Source organism: Polistes dominula, unplaced genomic scaffold (genome assembly GCF_049000335.1).
Source record: "Polistes dominula isolate Pdom_NZ unplaced genomic scaffold, Pdom_raw_medaka contig_49, whole genome shotgun sequence".
In the NCBI taxonomy this organism is placed as follows: domain Eukaryota; kingdom Metazoa; phylum Arthropoda; class Insecta; order Hymenoptera; family Vespidae; genus Polistes; species Polistes dominula.
Window position 1 is genome coordinate 3,812,833 of NW_028300914.1, and position 16,410 is coordinate 3,829,242.

Here is a 16,410-nt window from a genome sequence, read left to right on the forward strand (position 1 = left end):
CGTTTAATTGATTTTTAAAAATTATTTAAAACAGAAAAATGAATGGGTTCTTTTATTAGTTGATTATTTTTCAGGATTGCTTTAAAATGCATCAGTATAATCTTGAGTATGGCCGAAAGCGTTCGTTTATCTTACGCAAGAAAACTAATCGGTGATATAAAACCATTTCTTACTGAACATGAAGAAAGCTATTTGGAACCATTCGCTTTAGAAAATTCATCAAATAATTTAGATAAAATGAACGATTTATTTGAAAGTCTACCATATGTAAAATTAGCTGGTAACGTTTTGTTGCCGGTATTTAATTCCAATAAAGTAGAGACTGATCATGCTTTTGTATTAACGGACACTGTAAATCAAAATTTACAGAATTTGGCTGTGGCACTTTCATCTAGAAAGTGTATTTGTTTACAAGGTCTCGTTGGTTGTGGTAAAACAACTCTAGTTGAATATTTGGCACGAATCACAGGACATGATTCATCGAATTTTTTTAAAGTACAATTAAGTGAACAAACTGATTCTAAAATGTTATTAGGAATGTACAAATGTACTGATATTCCTGGTGAATTTGTTTGGCAACCAGGTATATTAACTCAAGCAGTGATTGATGGTAAATGGCTGCTTTTAGAAGATATTGATAATGCTGCGTTAGACGTCGCAAGCGTTTTAAATAATTTATTAGAAACTGGAACACTTTCAGTACCTGGTTATAGAGATAATATTTATGCTAAAAATGGATTTCAATTATTTGTTACACAAAGATTGATGCCATCCACAACAGGATTAAAAAAACAAACTTCAGGAGCATCAACTTTGTTGCAGAAACATTGGTTCTGTATAGATATCCAAAGTTTTACAATTAGTGAATTACTCCATTTGATACCATCTTTATTTCCTGCATTAGAGACCGTTTCATCGATATTAGTTAACACTTACTTGAACTTTTCTATGGATAATCACACTAATACAATATCGAATGTACGATTTAATACTGGAAGACTGATATCTACTCGAGATCTCATGAAATGGTGTTCAAGAGCCATCATAGACTTCGATGTTTCTTCACCTGATTCAACTTTGAAAATTTTTCAAAACGCTATTGATATTTATTGCTGTTGTATCTCCAATGCAGGTTAGATAATCGTTATTTGTATTTATTTTTGAATTATCATTCTTTTTTTCAAGAATTTAATTAAATGTAATTAATTTTCTTTTAGAACAAAGATTAGATGCGATTAAATTGATCGCCTCTATGCTTAAAATAGTGCATGATAAAGCAGAATATTTCTTTCACAAACATACACCTCTTATCGACTTAAATCCTGATTCATTTATAGTTGGTAGAGCAAAATTATTACGTAAAAAGTCAGAGTACGTAAGGATGACAGAGATTAAAACTAATTTTTCTTTTACCAGACCAACCGTCTGCTTACTTGAACGTATTGCATGTTGTGTCGTTCAGAAAGAACCAGTCTTATTAGTAGGAGAAACTGGTACAGGAAAGACAACTGCTATACAATATTTAGCACAATGTACAGGTCATACATTGATTGTAATTAATATGAATCAACAAAGTGAAAGCGCTGATCTTCTGGGAGGATACAAACCGGTAGAATTAAAGTTTTTGATATCACCAATTAGAGAAGAATTTTTATTCCTATTTCAATCGTACTTTGCACTTAAACCAAATGAGAAATTTTTGAAACATATTGCATCTTGTTATAAACAAGAACAATGGAAAACTCTTGTAATTTTAATGAGACATAGTACTAACGCAGCTTTGAAACAATTACAAAAACAAGAATATACCGTAACTGGAAAAAATGAAATTAAAAGGAAAAAGAAAGACGACGGTAATGAAATGAATGAAAATTACACAGATTTGAGAAAGAGATGGGAACAATTGGGAGAGAAATTAGAAAAATTGGAGTTACAAGTAAAAGCTCAATATTCGTTAGTTTTTTCATTCGTAGAAGGAAGTTTAATAAAAGCTTTGAGAAAAGGACATTGGGTATTGTTGGATGAAATTAATTTAGCAAATGCTGAAACGTTGGAATGTTTATCAGGATTATTGGAAAAATCATCTGGATCGTTGTCCTTATTAGAACGTGGTGATAACGAATCTGTAGAAAGGCATCCAGATTTTACAATATTTGCTTGTATGAATCCAGCAACTGATGTTGGTAAAAAGGATTTACCAGTTGGATTGAGAAATAGATTTACCGAATTTTATGTTGATGAATTAACTGAACGTTCTGATTTACAAAAACTCGTGCATTCGTATCTTAAAGGTATGACTTTGTCTGTAGATGAAAAAGAAAAAATTGTTAAATTTTATTTAAAAATAAGAAAAGCAGCTGCCAATACGTTACTTGATGGAACTGGACACAAACCTCATTATAGTTTAAGAACATTATGTCGTGCATTAAGCATTGCTGCGTCAAATCCTTGCGGAAATGTTAAAAGATCTTTGTACGAAGCTTTCTGTTTAAGTTTCTTGACACAGTTGAATTACGATTCTTATCCAATCGTACAAAAAATGATTGTTTCTGCTATTTTGGGTGAGAAAAATTATAAAGCAGTAATTGGGTGTCCTATATCTAAACCAAAATGTGGAGACGATGAAGATTACATATGCTTTGAAGGATATTGGGTTGTTAAGGGTACTTTAGTTCCTAATACACCAACTAATGTGAGTATTTCTTTTTTATTCATCTATTATCATGTAAATATATAAATAAGTATATACAAATAAATAATATAATCATTCTTTTAAATGAAATATTTTTCTGTTTAATTTATATTCCATTTGTTAATATTTTTCAGTACATTTTGACGGAAACTGTTAGACGAAATTTGAAAGATTTAGTACGAGTAGTGTCCATTGGAAAAATACCTGTTTTGTTACAAGGTGATACGTCAGTAGGAAAAACTAGTTTAATAACATATTTGGCTAAAGCTTCTGGCCATATTTGCGTTCGGATTAATAATCACGAGCATACTGATTTACAAGAATACATTGGAAGTTACGTTGCTGATGAAACAGGAAAATTGGTATTTAGAGAAGGTATTTTGGTAGAAGCAATGCGCAAAGGTATGTTAAATTAATATTTTCTTTTTTATAAATACATCTAATTCTTTTTATGTATGATATTTAAAAAAAATGTTTTATTATTTCTATATTAATAATTTTATATTAATTAGGACATTGGATTATATTGGACGAATTAAATTTGGCACCAAGCGATGTCTTAGAAGCATTGAACAGAGTTCTCGACGACAATAGAGAATTGTTTATCCCAACAACTCAGCAAGTTATTAAGGCCCATGATAATTTCATGCTTTTTGCTACACAAAATCCACCTGGATTATATGGTGGTAGAAAGGTAACTCAGAATTACAAAGTGTATTTAATAATTGAATTAATTGTACAACAAGAATTAAAAAAATTAGATTATGAGATTTAAAATTTAATTCCTAAATTGATGTGTTTGATTTTAGGTATTGTCACGAGCATTTAGAAATAGATTCGTTGAGTTACATTTCGATGAAATTCCTCCCAATGAATTGCAAATAATATTACGCGAAAGATGTCAAATGCCTGAATCTTATTGCAAACAAGTGATCAATGTTATGACAGATTTACAAATAAGACGTAAAAGTACAGCTGCGTTTGCTGGCAAACGAGGTACGATATTATTATTGTTAATTTTATGTATAACGTATAATAATTTATTATTGAAAATATTATCGATACAGGTTTTATAACGTTACGTGATCTATTTCGATGGGGCGAGCGATATAGATTAGCACCAGATATGGGTAATGAATTGTACGATTGGAGTCAACATTTAGCTGACGAAGGATATTTAGTTCTTACTGCGAAAGTTCGTAAAACGGAAGAAGCAGATGAGATTATAAAAGCTATAAAGAAACATTTAAAACGTGATGTTCATCCGGATAATTTGTTTTCTCTACACAACAAAACTTCACCAGTTACCAAACATATATTGGAAGAACTTTTAAATGCAAATAATGAACATTTTAATCATATTGTTTGGACTTATCATATGCGTAGAATGGCAGTGTTAGTTAAAAAATCCTGTCAATTTAAAGAACCAGTTTTGTTAGTCGGTGAAACTGGTTGTGGTAAAACTACCGTGTGCCAATTAATAGCTGCATTGAATGGGCAAACGTTAAGAAGTATTAATTGTCATATGCATACGGAGTCCTCTGATTTTCTTGGTAATTTAAGACCAGTTAGAGAACACAACAATTCTGATAATTCCAAACTTTTCGAATGGGTCGATGGTCCATTAATTATTGCTATGGAAAAAGGCGATTTTTTCTTAGCCGATGAAATTTCTTTAGCCGATGACAGTGTTTTGGAAAGATTAAATTCGTTACTTGGTAAGTATTGTAATAAATAAATTCATTTCTAATGTAATTGTATTAATTTTATATTAATTATGATTTTTTTTTTTTTTTTTTTAAATTAATTTCGAATAGAACCCGAACGTAGTTTATTATTGGCTGAAAAAGGATTGAAATTAACCGACGATGAAGATGACAGTATTATCGTAGCGGATGATAAATTTGTATTTATTGGTACAATGAATCCTGGTGGAGATTACGGTAAAAAAGAATTGTCGCCGGCGCTCAGAAATCGTTTTACAGAAATCTGGTGCGAACCGTGCGTAGAATTAAACGATTTAAATGACATAATAATACACAATCTTGATGATAAATTATTATCTTACAAAGAATCTATCGCAAAAGCGATATTGAATTTTATTAAATGGTTACCAACAACTGATGTAGGAAAAAGATTAGTTGTCAGTATACGTGATATTTTAACATGGGTACATTTTATAAATACATGCACGTGTAGCGAAAATATTAAATTAAATATTGGTGATGCGTATTATCATGGTGCATGTTTGACTTATGTCGATAGTCTTGGATCAGGATTAACGAGTTTAGAAAGGTAATTATCAAATGATATTTTTATTTTTATAGATGTACGAATAAAATAATATTTGAATTGTTATTTTTTTAGATCGACTAATTTAATGGACTTCAAAGCTACTACTTTTGACTACATAAAACATCAAATAAATAATACATTGCATTCTGAATTATCAGAAGAATTTGATAACAATACCAATGTTTCTTTCAATGATGAAACTAATATGTTTGGTATCTCACCATTTTATATTACAAGAGGTCCCCAAGTCATACACGAAGATATACAGTTCACATTTTTACCAAATACTACGAAATCAAATGCATTGAAACTTTTAAGAGCATTACAGTTGAATAAACCAATTTTATTAGAAGGAAGTCCGGGTGTCGGAAAAACAAGTATAGTTAGTGCACTGGCTAAAGCATCGGGACACGCATTACTTCGAATTAACTTGAGTGACCAAACGGTGTGTTATTTTATATATAAATAATTTTATGATACTTATAATTTGTTATATTTTATATTTTATTAATAATTATATTGTTTTTTTTTTTTAGGATATTTCTGATTTGTTTGGTGCAGATCTTCCTGTAGAAGGTGGTCAAGGGGGTGAATTTTCATGGAGAGATGGACCATTCTTACGAGCTTTGAAAGCTGGCGATTGGATTGTATTAGACGAATTAAATTTAGCTTCTCAATCTGTATTGGAAGGTCTTAATGCTTGTTTTGATCATCGAGGAGAAATTTATATACCTGAACTTGGAAAAACATTTTCGATAAAGTCAGGTACCAGATTATTTGGGTGTCAAAATCCATTAAAACAAGGCGGTGCTAGAAGAGGTCTTCCTAAGTCATTTTTAAATAGATTTAGCCAAGTAAGTGCATTTATAATTAATTATAACATTAATTAAAAATTAAATAAATGAATTAATTAAATTAATTGTATTACAGGTGTTCATTGATTCTTTGACCGAAAGTGATTTAATGCTGATTCTAAATGTACAATTCCCTGAATTATCTACTGAATTAATTCATAAAATGGTTACATTTAACAGTAGATTGGCATCAGAAATTGGTGTAAATTGGGGCTTCATTGGTTCACCATGGGAATTAAATTTACGAGATATCAGTAGGTGGTGCGAATTAACAGTCAAAGTATCAAAAGATTATTTGAATAAACAAGAAATGTATTATAATCCTGGAAAAACGGTGGAACTTATTTACGTCAGTCGAATGCGTACACAAATAGATAAAGAAAAAGTAAGATAATTAGAATAATTTATTTTTGTATAATTATTATAATAATATATAACATTAAATAATACATTTAGGTTCGAAAAACATATGAAGAACATTTCCCGATAGAAAAATATCCACTTCCACCATTGGAACCTTCTGTATACATTTCAGAAGATACATTTTATGTAGATGATGTAATAATACCTTTATCACCAACCACAATTTATAGTAATTCTAATTTATTAGTGTTGAGGGATCAATGGACGACTTTAAAACAATTAATTCAGTGCGTTCAAATGAATTGGATGTCTATACTTGTAAGTAATTTTCTTTTAAATATACAGTAGGATCTTCATTAATCGGTTCGTGTTTATCAAATCTTTTAGTTAATTGGTTTATGTTTATCCTACGTTTCGTTGTCTTATTTATATATATATATCTTTGTTAACAAACATCTGAAGAAGGTGGTTTGATTTTAAATTGGACGATGTAATAAAAGAAAATTTAGTACGGATAAAAAGTTTGAATAAAAAAGATTTGTTATAAGCACAAATTTAATATAGCAATTAAAATGTGCGCGGATAAAAATATAAGAACAGATAAATATTATTTTGTAATGCATATTCAATATAATTCTGTATTTATATTCAAACAATTTTTGCGGAATAACGTATTTGTATTTATTTTTATTTATAATTTTATGTTTACTTTATTACAGGTTGGTTCATCAGGATGTGGAAAGAGTAGTGTAGTTCGATTGCTAGCTAACTTAATAGGACAAAAGCTGAAGTGCATTGTAGTTAATTCAGCGATGGATACAACAGAAATTTTGGGAAGTTTTGAACAGGTTAGTGATTATTTATAATTCATTATTTATACAGTGTCCCAAAAGTCACTTTAATGAGGATAGAAAAGTTAAATGAAAAATCAACGTTGGTTTATTATATTCATTTATTTATATTCATTATATTATTTAGGATTATATTACAATCAATATTTATTTATATTATTTAGAGTTATATTACAATTAATATTCATTATATTTTTTTTATTCAGGATTATGTTACAATCAATATTTATTCATTATTTTAATAGAATTACTATAATTTGTTTTCTTATTTCAAGATATGAGTCTCCGGTTATAGTTTTTATATTTCTTTTTTTTTTAATTATGACCGTTTCCATAATTCAAAAAATTTGCTAAAAAATAATCTTACCATTTTTTTTTTTAGTTCAGTAAAGTAACTTTTGGGATACCTTGTGTATATTTATAACTAAATTCTTTGCATTTGAAATATTTTGTTAATACATGTTTGGCGGAAGACGACACGTCTTTCATTTTTCCAAGTTTTTAGTTTCAAACTAAAACTTTCTTTGGTTCATCATTCGAATCAAACTGAATTGTGATCTAAATATTAACTGAATTAAATTTTAAGTTTAGTACATATATATATGTAGAAATGATTTCGGTGATTGTGGGGGATATCAAAGTTGTTAAAGTTAATAAATAACAAAATTCACACACGCGTAAATCAAATAAATACGTACACGTACAGATATTAAAAAATAATTTATATTCTGTACGTGTAATATTTGTCATTTATAAAGATTGAAATTTGTTTGTTTGTTTGTTTTTTTAATTTCATCTAATTATTATTACATGATCGTGTAATAGTCATACATATATATATATATATATATAGTAATAGTTGTACATTGATATGCATTTGACTGCTTCATAGCAAATCGTATGCTATTTTAATATCAGTTTTTAACATTTTCTTCACTTTTCATTTCTTTCTTCTTTTATTAATTAATTTATTTATATATTCTTGGTCAACTCATATTTTCTTTTTAATCATTAACATTAACATATTCAATTAATCATTAACATATCCGACATTTTACTTCATAAATATTTTTCACAGAGATTCGTTAATTAATCTTTTTAATTGATTATAATATTCTCATAATTTTCATGCTCTTAAAGTATACAAAATTTAGGAAACACAAAAAACAATAAATTAGAGATCAATGTTTTGTTTTGTTTTTCTGTATAAAAGAAAAATATTTAAAAATATTATTTTATGAGAAAAAATTTTCCTGCCAATTATTGTAGTTATCAGTTGTATTCTGTAAATGACTTATTTATACAGGATGTTTTAGAATATGTTAACATAATTTCAGGGATGGTTTTAATATACTAAAATAAGAACAAAAGTTCATACAATCATATACCCTATATGATTTTGTTTCCAAATTATAGCTGGTTTTGTATTATACGCGTTGTTACATGGTTTTTTTTTATACAAAATTGTTCACAGTGGTTCCACCCTATCTAGATTTTTTTTTTTTATAACATAATCTATACATAATATAATTTTCAATATAATTAATATTCAATATAATACTTTTTATTTTATTTTATTTTGTTCTTGCTGAGAGAAAAATTCTAGGACATTAATAAGCGATCACAGATACATTTAGATATAATATTTAAATTGTAAGATAATTTATTTCTTTTGTTTTCCTTAAAATACTATTAAATTTATTTACAAAAGAGTGGGGGGAGGGAGGGAGGGAGGGGTCATTTTTTTCCTTGTATTTTCATTTATATTTTTTCTTTCTTTATCTCGGTTGTACGAATATCTATATCATATAAAATGACGTAAAAGCAAAGTCAAAAAATTGTCGTTAGATTCTATCAATGAAAATTTCAGTCTGTTTAATCCACTGATTACATTTAGGATTAGATTAGTTCGTTTTAATTGTTGCGTTCGTACGTGCCATTTTGTAATTTTATTTTTCCTTATCAATTCTATTAGTTATCGTTCTATTTAATGTTATGCAATATAAATTGAGTAGAGGTCAATTTACAAATAGTATGAAACTATCGATCAACAGGTATACCTTTTGTGCAATGTATAATAACATCGGCCGATAATGATTTAATTTAACATTCAATAGCACGCTCAATAATGAACATTATAAAAGCTATCAATTTATAATGATGTTTTTATATATAATACTAATTTATATTTGTTTATTTATATTATATTATATTATTAATACTTTCGAAACTCCAATTTGTAGTTTCTTTTATTTTATGTTTATCGGGTTGTCCGGAAAATTCGCGCCGATTTTGATGAAACATTGAAATGTTTTGTAATTTAAGTTTTGTTTTGTTGGTATATATTTAATTAATTATATCTAAGTGCCATTCTGTTTCACAATCTTTCTCCATTTTTAAGGGTAACTTCAAAATTTCCATATATGAAAATTTCCTCCTTTCAGAACTTTTCAGGTTTTTTTTATTAGCAAAAGAACTTTAATGCCATCTACCGGAAATCAGCACGAACTTTACGGATAACCTAATATTATAGTTTATATTTGATTCAAATTATTTCAATATATTAATCTACTTTAATTCCTTTTCATTCCTTTTTTAATTATTTAAAAAAAGATAAATTAATACAATTACGAGCATAATTTTTTCTTCTAACAAATATCTTCGAATATTTTTTATTATTTTTTGTTTTTGTTTTTTGCGAAACAATAATGAGATTTTTGTGAAGTTTGTTTTGTTTTTGGTTGTTAAAAAAAAGATGTCCGCAACACTTTTTGTGTTCACTTCCGGTAAAATAAGATGAATAATATTATAATAAGCGTACTTTTTTCCATATTCTCATTTTTCATCTATAATTTTAAATTTGATTTTATTCTTCTCTCATAATCATCCCCTTTTTTTTGTGACTAAAACATTTGAATAAATTTTGTTGTTGTTGTTCTCTCTTGGTTAATTTATCGCGAATAAAAATGTTTGTAAAAAGTTTATCATTCGTTGAATGCAAGGAGAGATATAAATAGTATGTTTCGTGTATTTCTTTTTATCTGCAAATATTATTTTGCATACACACATATAGAATTATTTATCTAACTATAGGGTTGTATTAGGGATGCTTTCTTTTTTTTTCTTTTCTAATATTATATAAATATCTTTTTTATTTTTAATAAGTTATATGACACACACGTATTTCATATTAGATAATTTTGAAAAGATTAAAATGTCTTAATTAAATAATCATTTTAAAATGATAATTTTAATTCTATTTCGATTCGTAATTTACTGATTTTCGATTAGTTTAATTAGATTCTACAAATTTTTTTAATCTTTAATCGATTATGTCTTCACAATGACATTTTGTTCTAATCTAATTAAAAAGATATATATTCGTTTCTTACACCATATTGGAATAATTGATTCATTTTGATAATAAAATTCTTCATTAATTAGACAAGATTCTTTTTTTTTATATGTATATACAGGGTGTTTTGTAATAAACAGGGTTTTTAATTTGTGTCTCCTGTTCATTTCTGATTTTTTATTTCACATACTACAAAACATTCTGTATATCATATATAAATACGTATGTGCACACATATATAAATTAAATCATATGTCATATTTATAATAATCTAATATAGTAGATGAACATTTTTAATCGTTCGGTATATCGCTGCTTGTAGGACTCATCGTTATTTGTTGATCACTCAATTGGGGTGGTGGTGGTAATAAAAGACTCGGTCTTCTTGATAATTCTTCATCGTAAAGACTCGAAGTACTACTCTTCGATCTTGAAATTAAACTCCATGGATCTGGTGGTATTTGATCGTCCTGTTAAATTAAAAAAATAATAATAATAAGAAACTTCTCCATTTCAAAGATGAATCACATTTTTTAATGCAAATTAATTTGATCACTCCAATCAACAATAATTCTTTAATGTGATTAAATATTTATAGAAATTTATTATTAAATTTTTAGAATCAATTTTTCATTTGTTTTGGTATGATAAAAATTCATAAATAGAAACATTTATTTATTTAATTTTTTTTTATATTTAAAAAGGACCTAAAATTTGTTGATAGATCAAATATTGTTTATAGAAATATATAGGAATGAAAATATATATTTACAACGATAAGATGTTTAGCTGTCGGTGGTAAAGGTGGTTTCAAAAGTGCAACATCGGTAAGATCACAAGCGGCTGCTGATATAGGTTGTACTAAGGGTGGATCCGGTGGTGATGGTACGTTCAATGGTTGTTCATATCTTGGTGATTGTACACTTTGGATAGTATTATTTGTCGTACTACCTAAAATCCAACGTGCTATGCTCTCGCAACAGGTACAGCATACATCTGACATTCCTTGTCTCAATCCTCGATGCAATGTCAAAAATAAAGCTGGATTTACGAATGCGTGAACGTAGGCTATATGCAAAGTGACCTTTAACAAGTGAATACAAATTTGATATAAGAGGTTTACATTTATCAACATTAACTTCGAATTTAGGTTCGATTAATATTTTGATTAAAAAATAAATAAATTAAAGATAATATTTTATTCATGACGAATCAAGAAAATTAGGTTCACATTTCAAATTGTTGCACATTAGGTTCACATTTATTGAAAAAAAAAACAAAGGTCCAAAATATATAATATAACAAAATTGAATTGTAAAAAGGTTCTTAAGTTAATTTTAGGAAAGATAGATTGTACATTTTACCTCATAACCAATTGCGTTGCCTATGATAGGATGATGCACTAGCGTGACGAAAAATAATGGTCCCCAAAATATCACGTACGCTGCTGTAATAACCAGGAACATTTTTACCCCTTTGTACACCCTCTTGTTCCATTCTTCTTAAATAATTTCGCATCTTTCTGTGCTCTTCCAAAGCACTGCTTCTCTGAAAATAAAATATTAAATCAATTCATAAATATACACAGATTATTCTATAATCGATGATACATGCAAACAATTTCTATTGGTGTGTGTTGATTTATTAATAAATTCAATTAGTATATTAAATAATTAAAATTAAGTACTTTTATGATAAAAATCACAATCACAAAGAAAGTAAATAATAAAACGCTTTAAAAAATGTTTGTAAATCAAATATTTTTATAAATAATGATAAAAATTGCACTCTAATATTGTCATTAATTTATGCATATTTTTAGAATAATATTTAGCATTTTATATGAAATTAAGGCCGTTTCTTTCCCCCACTACATCGTCCGTTTCCTTGCCCCACTACATCACCGCGTTTCATTTTTCAAATCACACCCATTCTAAAAAAAGTTTTCACTTTAATAATTAAAATGAAATTTTACTTTTGGTGTAACTGGAGTACGAGAATCGTTTGTGTCATCTTCACATTGAACAGTACTCGGTCTTCTTTGATGAGCACCAGTGACATTGACCAATGTAGTAACAAGACCAGCTACACGAACCTAAACAAATATTTCAATAAAAAAAATATTAATTTATCATTTATGATTTATAATCCTTTTTTTGTATGATATCGTTAATAATAATTAGAAAAAGTGGTATATGTGTGATACGTACAGCTTCTACATTAGCTTTGGTTAAGTCTCTATGTAGTTTTCGTAAGTGAAATAATGTGAGGGCCACACAAATGATATTAATAACAATCCAAAGAACATTTAGAATGTAATGACGAAAGGGTCCATGCACCAATGGACAACTCGGTGCATTGTGTCCACTTTCCATGTTAGCTGCCAATGCACCGCTTAGAAACGTAGGACCAAGATTTATGGTTATGCTAGCAAACCATATCATGAAGGTACCAAATAGTACGCACTGAAAATTAAACATACATACATAAATCAATACATATCACAATTTTTGGAACGTTATTTATCGCTTTTACCTGTTATCGACGTTTAGAGGAATTATTTATTTTTGTTTTATTTTTTATTTTTTTTTTTTGATATGTGAATAGCAAGTATTTTGGAGACAACAAAAAAATCAACGCATGTTCACCGTTCAGTCATTTATTTTAATCCAACAGGATAGAGGAAGATTGTAGAATTTGTATCGAAAATTTGGACATGATCGTTAGGTACAATTAACTTGTTCATATAGTATTAGGATTAATTTATCGTTCGAAGTTTCGGACATTTGTCGAGAGAAATTGAGTTTCAATTAAGTTTATTAAATTTCAAATATAAGCCAATTGTGGTTTGTACTTCAATTGGTTATCATCAATTATCGTGATAACCACGAAATGATTTGATTAGAATGTTCGATCAGTTTTTAATTGAAATTTTTAATTAGGATGATTATAATTCGTCGTGATATTATCAGATTTACCTGTGGTGAGTCCATAAGCAAAGGAGCTGTTAATTCAGCTTCCTCGTCGCTCTCTGGGAATACGGGACTATCGTTTAAAACAGTTGTGAGCATGTTCACCGTTGAAACAGTTACAAGTAGTAGGAAAGCTGTCTCGACTAAAGAGCATTTGTTAACTGGTTGACAATTCAAAATGCTCGAACCCAAAGGCAATAATATTGCAGCTCTCGCACAATCCACCATTGCTTGATGGAATAATAAGCCCTGAGACCATCTGAAAATTCATCTTATTTGTAATTCATAGGTTTTATATGAAGGGGAATCTATATTTAAATTTCATCCAAATCCACTGGGTGTATTCTAGAATTATGATGTGTGACAAAAGTAGGCCAACTACTGTTGGGAATAATATTCCAGTTATTATACGTAACTGGATACTTAAATATTATTTTTGTATAATCGATCGTTCAATTTGTTCAAGTTATTGACAAACTTTTACATATTGATTATATTTAATTTATGATATTTTTGTTCAACTGCATTATTCGTATTTCTTTTATATTTTTATTTTAATATTAAATGATATATTGTTTTTATATCAGGTTTACTTATGCATCAAGAGAATATGAAATTTTTCGTTTTATCAAACATTATTTTCTTAGTTTACAAAATACCTTCTTAATTGTTGTTTTGCTAATATCAAAGACATGAGTATAATGTTTGCACCCATTCCAAGAGCACCAAGGCTAAATATAACGGTTGCTTCTGCAACACCACCGGGATGACACTGAAACACTTTAGTAGCGTTGGATGTGACATTTCCGGAGGCAACTATGCCGAACCTTAAGTTTGCACCTATCATTGCCACCGCTGAGCCTGTAAAAAACATAAGAAAAAGAAAACAAAGTTTTGATTAATATTAATCAGTTTCTTCAAAATAGAATTTAAAAAAATTATGATGCATAAAAGTGATTTTATTTAGGGGTCAATATTCAACATTTTTCATTCTATTTTACAATTCATACAAAAATCAATTGTAAAATTTATTATTTAACATTTTTCGGTTTAGCAGTACTTTAAAAATAGAATTTATATTAAAAATATCAATATCTTAATACTGAACAAATAAACAGTAATCTAATAAAAACCTATAATCTCATAAACAGTAAGTCCTTCATTTTTATTTTATTTTGTAATATTGCAAATCATATTCCCTCTGTATCTTTTACCCGAAGTTATCACTGACAATATTATATCTGAGACTTGTCTCAAGTAGATATTTTTTTTTATGTCATTTTTGTGTGTGTGTATTTTTTCTCTTCTATCACAAATCATTCTCGTTCTTTTATTGCTAGTTGTAGACAGAGGAGTGGTGTCTGACTGTCTGCTGTCGCAGCTATTACCATTACAATCCAATAACAAGATTATTTTTATTTTTACTGGGACACGATTCTTTAGTCATCCAATTGTTTTATTATTCATTTTATCCATTAATCTTTCTTTCCCTCTCTCCTTTTCTTTTTCTTTTGGAAGCTTTCAGGTAGAAAGCCATTAGCTTGTTATTACCACAAGGACCCTGTAGTACTAACTTTCGAGTTCACCTACTATGCTATTACAACAAAGGATCCAAACAGCTGTATATTGTCGCCTATAGCTAAATGACTCGTCAGCTTCTCCGACTTTACCATCCCTTAAGGCTTTTCATATTATTCTCTCGTATTTTGTCGAATGATTGCATTATCGATGAAACCGAAGAGATAGAGAGAGAGAGAGAGAATCTCAGCTATTTCCATCAACTGGTGAAATTTCTGACCACGTTTTCGGTATGCTCTCATCAACCACTTCAGTTTCTCTTGTTTAATAACCGAAGGCTTACTAAACTTCTGTTGCTATTAGTACTCTAACAGGTATATATCCATCAGCTAATGTATCCCTTTGATGTTAATCTAACTTTAGATTTTAACCAAATTATTTTCTAAACTTAACTTTTTATTTTTTATTTTTTTATTCAATTCGTTCAATAGGTTATCGAATTTTTCTCCTTGTTTAGTAAATTTTATTATTAATAATAATATTAATTATTATTAATGGGCATTAGGAACTCAGAAAGTTCATTGCATTAATAATAATATTAGTTTTAATATATATTTAATATTAGTTATATAATATTTTATATATTTTAGTTATAATACTTTATTATTATTAGTTTTTTTTATAGGTTGTTTCCTAATACTTTTTTTTCTTTTTACATTTAGTTTATTAATTGCATATTTATTTATGCAAGTCTGACGAATGAGAGTTTGATATTAATTATAAAAATATAATAATTAATATTAGTTTCTTTTATTAGGTAATGTTTGCTATTACATTTTTTTTTTTTTACATTTTGTTGTTTAATTGCATATTTAATTATACAAGTCTGACGAATGAGTTTAATGATAAACTTTGAAAAGAATTTGTTGAATGAATTTATAATAATTATTTTTAATATCCATACTAAGGATTAAGTTTTATTCTACAACTGACGTGTGTGCAAATAGAGAATACAAATATAGAATTATTCATTGTTATATTTTGCGTAACACGTACGGTAAACTAACACGAAAGGAATACCAAAATATTATCTACACACTGTATATGTATATATGTACACGAAAGCTTATACACTTTTCTCTAGCTTTACCTTTAAACCAAATTCAGAAACGTAAGATCACTGTTGAATAATTGATAGAGAATCGTGGTAGAGAGAGAGAGAGAGTGAGTGAGAGAGAGAGAGAGAGAGAGAGAGAGAGTGAGAGAGAGTGAGAGAGAAAGAGAGTCAAAGATCAACCCCCAAGTGGAATTTATCTAGGAATACTCCTAGAATTTAGTTTGTATTCTATCTGAATAATATTTCGTTAGAAATTAAATAAGTGAGTTTTAGTCAAATCTGATAAAAATATTTTTTTTTTTTTTTTTAGCAGAAATCTTAAAAAAACATAACATTTATATATATGTAACATATATATAATAATCTTTATATATGTATATTATAATCTTTAAA

At 27.9% G+C, this 16,410-nt stretch overlaps 2 protein-coding genes across 2 annotated transcripts in view; one reads left to right on the plus strand and one right to left on the minus strand.

The window, feature by feature from the left end:
- LOC107069037 (midasin) overlaps window positions 1-16,410 on the plus strand; it is a 111,917-nt gene that overhangs the window by 1,048 nt on the left and 94,459 nt on the right. Inside the window, exons 4-15 of the mRNA XM_015325960.2 lie at window positions 75-1,132; window positions 1,218-2,692; window positions 2,827-3,094; window positions 3,205-3,386; window positions 3,502-3,688; window positions 3,760-4,410; window positions 4,510-4,987; window positions 5,060-5,432; window positions 5,524-5,841; window positions 5,918-6,226; window positions 6,298-6,522; window positions 6,924-7,052. Coding sequence (XP_015181446.2) covers window positions 75-1,132; window positions 1,218-2,692; window positions 2,827-3,094; window positions 3,205-3,386; window positions 3,502-3,688; window positions 3,760-4,410; window positions 4,510-4,987; window positions 5,060-5,432; window positions 5,524-5,841; window positions 5,918-6,226; window positions 6,298-6,522; window positions 6,924-7,052 — 5,653 coding nt within the window. The remainder of the gene's footprint in view (window positions 1-74; window positions 1,133-1,217; window positions 2,693-2,826; window positions 3,095-3,204; window positions 3,387-3,501; window positions 3,689-3,759; window positions 4,411-4,509; window positions 4,988-5,059; window positions 5,433-5,523; window positions 5,842-5,917; window positions 6,227-6,297; window positions 6,523-6,923; window positions 7,053-16,410) is intronic.
- The window catches only part of LOC107069038 (uncharacterized), a 59,569-nt gene continuing 51,585 nt past the window's right edge, over window positions 8,427-16,410 (minus strand). Inside the window, 8 exon segments of the mRNA XM_089169947.1 lie at window positions 8,427-10,880; window positions 11,183-11,494; window positions 11,775-11,882; window positions 11,884-11,958; window positions 12,386-12,505; window positions 12,621-12,875; window positions 13,389-13,641; window positions 14,042-14,243. Coding sequence (XP_089026073.1) covers window positions 10,704-10,880; window positions 11,183-11,494; window positions 11,775-11,882; window positions 11,884-11,958; window positions 12,386-12,505; window positions 12,621-12,875; window positions 13,389-13,641; window positions 14,042-14,243 — 1,502 coding nt within the window. The 3' untranslated portion in view covers window positions 8,427-10,703.